This window comes from Ricinus communis, chromosome 4, assembly GCF_019578655.1.
Source record: "Ricinus communis isolate WT05 ecotype wild-type chromosome 4, ASM1957865v1, whole genome shotgun sequence".
Classification (NCBI taxonomy): Eukaryota; Viridiplantae; Streptophyta; class Magnoliopsida; order Malpighiales; family Euphorbiaceae; genus Ricinus; species Ricinus communis.
In genome coordinates this window covers 21,442,849-21,447,492 of record NC_063259.1, presented here as the reverse complement: position 1 = coordinate 21,447,492, position 4,644 = coordinate 21,442,849, and the positions used below count along the sequence as shown (strand labels likewise).

General features: G+C 26.3%; 1 protein-coding gene across 1 annotated transcript; it reads right to left on the bottom strand.

Annotated features, from left to right (window-relative positions):
- Window positions 1–1,057: 1,057 nt before the first annotated feature.
- LOC8265521 (caffeoylshikimate esterase) lies at window positions 1,058–2,387 on the bottom strand. The gene has a single exon (XM_048372589.1). It carries the CDS (start codon window positions 2,078–2,080, stop codon window positions 1,109–1,111), a length of 972 nt encoding a protein of 323 aa, XP_048228546.1. The 5' UTR covers window positions 2,081–2,387; the 3' UTR covers window positions 1,058–1,108.
- Between the last annotated feature and the right edge of the window lie 2,257 nt (window positions 2,388–4,644).

Genomic DNA, 4,644 nt, shown 5'->3' with positions numbered 1-4,644 from the left:
GAAAAATAATGTAAGACTAACAAATTACACATATGTAAGTGAGTTTCATTATATATATTTTCTCTTTTGTTAAATAAATTATTATTTTATTTATTTATTTTTAGATATTTCACTTAATTACTTTTATCGTGATTTAAGGATTATCATTAATTCAATATTCATAATTTCATTTGTAATAATTGAACAGGTTTTAAATTTGAATTTGATTTATTATTTTCATTTGTAATAATCTTTTATAATAAAATGTATAAAGAGACCGCGATCTCCTGTTTTGCAACACAAGTTTCGTTGAGCCTTCAATAATTGTTTTTTTTTTTTTTTTTAAAAAGGCATATTTTGTTTGCAACATTTTCGGATTTTGACAATAGAAAGAATCAATTTTAATTTCCTACATTCAAACATCTGAGGAGTACCAATACATATTTGGTGGTTAGACCTTTCCCATCAGTTTCTATGATAATGTTCAATGTTCAATGTGACATAATTAATGATAGTGTAATGAGATTAGCACTTAACTTATTCTATAATTTAAAATATCAAACTATCTAAATTTTCATAATTCTTGTGGTTCAGTGTGTTTTTATAAGGTGGGTTGGAGTATAGTTTGATTGAATATTTCATACTATTTAACGATGAAGAGAATAGATAGATCTTTAAGCTCAAGCTTAGCTATTTATCAATAATGATAAAATAATTATCGCTTAAATATATAAAATTATATTTGGCAAGCTTAGCTATTTATCAATAATGATAAAATAATTATCAGTTAAATATATAAAATTATATTTGGTACCTAATTTAACGGCTTAAATTTTTAATAATTTTTTTTAATATGGTACTGTTTTTTGATGAAATTTGATTATTGATAATTTTTATATTATTAGTTAAATATTTTAATACAATGTAACATAAATTTGTGTTTATCTAAATTTTAAATTGTTGTCGTTGTTAGAAAGAAAAAAAAAATTAAATTTTTTAATTTGATATATCCATTTTTTATAAATTATTCTTTAGATTTATTTCTGAGAAAATACCAAATATATCCATTTTCCAAAAATAATTTCCAAATTTTAAAAAATTAAATAAAATAGAAATTGAAACCTTTCTTTTAGTAATAAGCTTTATCTCTAGCCTTGGCAGCATGGTCTCCCAACCATGAAAAGATAGTGCAAAAGACTAGCTCCACATTTTCCTTCGGTTCACCAATCAACATATGCCACATGCCAGGAAAGATCTTCAAAGTTTTGTCCTTAGTTGCAGCAGATTCATACACAAATCTAGCAGCATTAACGTCACAGACTGCATCCTCCTCTCCATGCACCATTAACAATGAAACTTCTAGTTCATGGCAGTGCCTTCTTATATACTCGCAAACCCTAAGAAACTCCATTGCAGTTGCTGCCGGCGGCTTCCCTGGTCTCCTTCGATTCGGGTTCTTCGCTACCAGTCTTCTCTTCCATTCTTCTTTGTAAGATTTACTAGCCACTGGCTTTGACACTAAAATTCTCCAACTTGGTGCGAGTAATGCTGCAACTGGAAGTAGCTTCTCCAATGGCCAAATGGGTTTGAATTTAGCTGAGATCCCACACATAGAACCACTTAAGATTAAACCATTCCATGCATATTTCTGCTTCAAGCATATAAGTATTGAAATTGCACCACCTAAAGATTCACCATAAAGAAAAGCAGGCAGTTTAGGGTTGTCTGCTTTAACTGAGTCGAAAACCTGTATACAATCATTGACAACACTTTGGATATCTGGGATGTGACCAGGTAATCCGTCCGAGTAGCCATGGCCTTGAAGGTCAAGTGCACAAACCAAGAACCCAGCCTTGGCTATAGCTACAGCAGTTAGCTCATTGATCCAACTACTTTCAGAAGAGTACCCATGGACCATGGCTACTAACCCTTTTGGTTGTGAAGCTGAATCTTGACTCCATAATTGAGTAAAGATTTTCATATTCTCTTTGTTCAAGGTGAAAGATTGGTGCTGGAGGATTTGGTGTTTTCTATAGAATTCTTCTCTTGTGTACTCTCCATATGGGCTTTCTTCGTTTGCCTGGTGTATGGGGTGAGACATGTTTCTTTTTCTTTTTCAAGAAATGATAGAAAAGCTTACCAGAAGGTTGGGAAAGATTGAGGAAAATTTGGTAGACTGAGAATGAAAAGTACTGATGATGGCAACGGAGTTTATATAGATAAACAAATGAATAAATGAAGAATATAAAAAAATAAAATAAAACCAATTAAAAAAATATATATCTCTCCTCCATATGAGAAGGCACTTGGCAATTTTGCATTAATTATATACATACAAAGAAGAAGTTGAATTGTATTCTCTCACTTCAGCTGTCAACTGATTGTCCTCTCAAGTTTACCCCATACCTAATAGTAATTAATGTTTGGGTTAAACATAATTAAGAAACTAATTAATTCAGTAACCACATGACATTATGAACTAAATTAAGGCCCTCAACTGTCAAAACAGTAAAATAAATCTGTTGCATTTTACATTTCCTTTGATCAAATATTATACCCTCATTAAATAATGTCCAATTGAGGTTTAAAGAAGATTAATTAACAATTGAGAAGCTAACATTTAGCAAATCTTATTTTTACGAAGTCTGACAAGAATTGGTGAGCCTTTATAAAGTTCTGGGCATCTGTCTTATTTGTACTTTGGCGATTAACAGTTGAGGGGCTGATTTAATTTAATTTTGTACAAAATCTAATTTAATTTTCTTACATTTAACTTATTTATGTAAACCTTTTTCTAATTGAGAGGATGGTTTAATTTAATTTTTGTGTATTTATTATCTTCATACATTAGCTTTCTTTTCATAAACGGTTTTAAATTGAGAGGTTGAAATGATTTAATTTTATATAAAGTCTTATTTAATTTTATATACATCTCTTATCTTCGTACATTAATTTTTATCTATAAAGTTTTTATAATTGAAAGGCCGATTTGATTTAGTTTTATACAAAATTAATCTTTTATCTTTGTATGTTAATTTCTTTGTAAAAACTTTTGAGAGATTGTTTTAATTTAAATTTATATGAACTCTTATTCAATTTTATATAAATGTCTCTCTGTAATGTTTTTCGATCGAGATATTAATTTAATATAATTTTATACAAAGTCTAATTCAATTTTATACATATGCTATCCTCGTACAATAACTTATCTCTATAATGACTTCTTAATTGAGAGATTTATTTAATTTAATTTTACACTAATTTTGTACACTTTTAACTTCTCTATGTAAAAGCTTTTCAATTGAGACTTGTTTGTGTTTTAGAAATAAGACTATCAAATATGGGCATCCATCAATCAAAACCACCATACTTGTTTTTTAATTTTTGGATACGACAATTGGAAAACAACTAAATAACAATTAAAAATAACAAAAAAATTAAAGAAAATTAATACTATAAATTAAAAAATATTAAAAAATATATAATTTTAAAAAATTACATAATAAAAATGATATATTTTATTAATTTTAAAATATTTCTCTAGATATAATAGGTCGGTAACTCTATCAAGGAAATTTTGGGTCTGTTTAATGGGTAGCTTCTTTTTTAATTGATAAAATAAATAAATAGGTATACTGGTTAGGCAAATATGGTGAGGACATTGATTGAAACAGAACAGAAATATGCAAATTTCACATGTGGTGCTCCCAAATATTGGACCAACAAAAGCACTATTAATTAAAGTCACTTCGAAACATCAAGTTAAAGAAAAAAGCTGAATTAATTACAAATCAACAGCCACAAATTAATTATTTCACATAATTGTGGAGCTGCATCACTGACAAACTTGAAAATAAAATCTAATTTAGCCACTGATTTTATCATATTTAATTTAATTTTTTGTTAAATTTATAAATATTTTAATTCAAATTAATTATATTTTTAAGAAATAAAAGAATAAGTTATATATTTTCTGAATAGAGAGTAAATATAATAAAATTATATCAAATTAAATTTTTAAATTTAAAATATATGTATTAATATTTAAATAAAATATAATAAAAAAATAAACTATTACATTTTACTATTTTTACAGTTTATTTTTTTAATATAATGGTTACAATACTGTCGAGGATGGTGGAGTGGGAGTAGTTTTGGTATGATACTAATAACTATTTTTATTTAATTATATTAATTTTAAAATTATAAAAATAAATAATTTTAAGATATTATTAGAAATTTAATTATTTTTTATTTTTAATAAAATTTAATTTTAATTTTTTTTTAATTTAAAATAATGAATATATATAATTCTTTCTTATAGGAATTCAGAAATATTCTCATATTTAAATCAAATTCAAAAAATAGTAAACTGTCATAATCTCATGTTATTTTTCTGTGGGCATTTTGGGCAAATATATTTCATTTGCCAAATATATAAATTAGGTAAAATAAACTAATACTTTGCAATTTTAATGAGACAATAACAGAGGAAGACCTGTCTATATAATTCCTGTAGTGTATGCCGACGTCCACCTGCCACCTAACTCAGCATTTATCATAAGAACTTTTTAAAATTCATAGCCACAATAATTAATTAAGAAATAATTATTTCCAATAATAATTATTGATAATTAATAATAAATGATATCGATTTCGTTTATA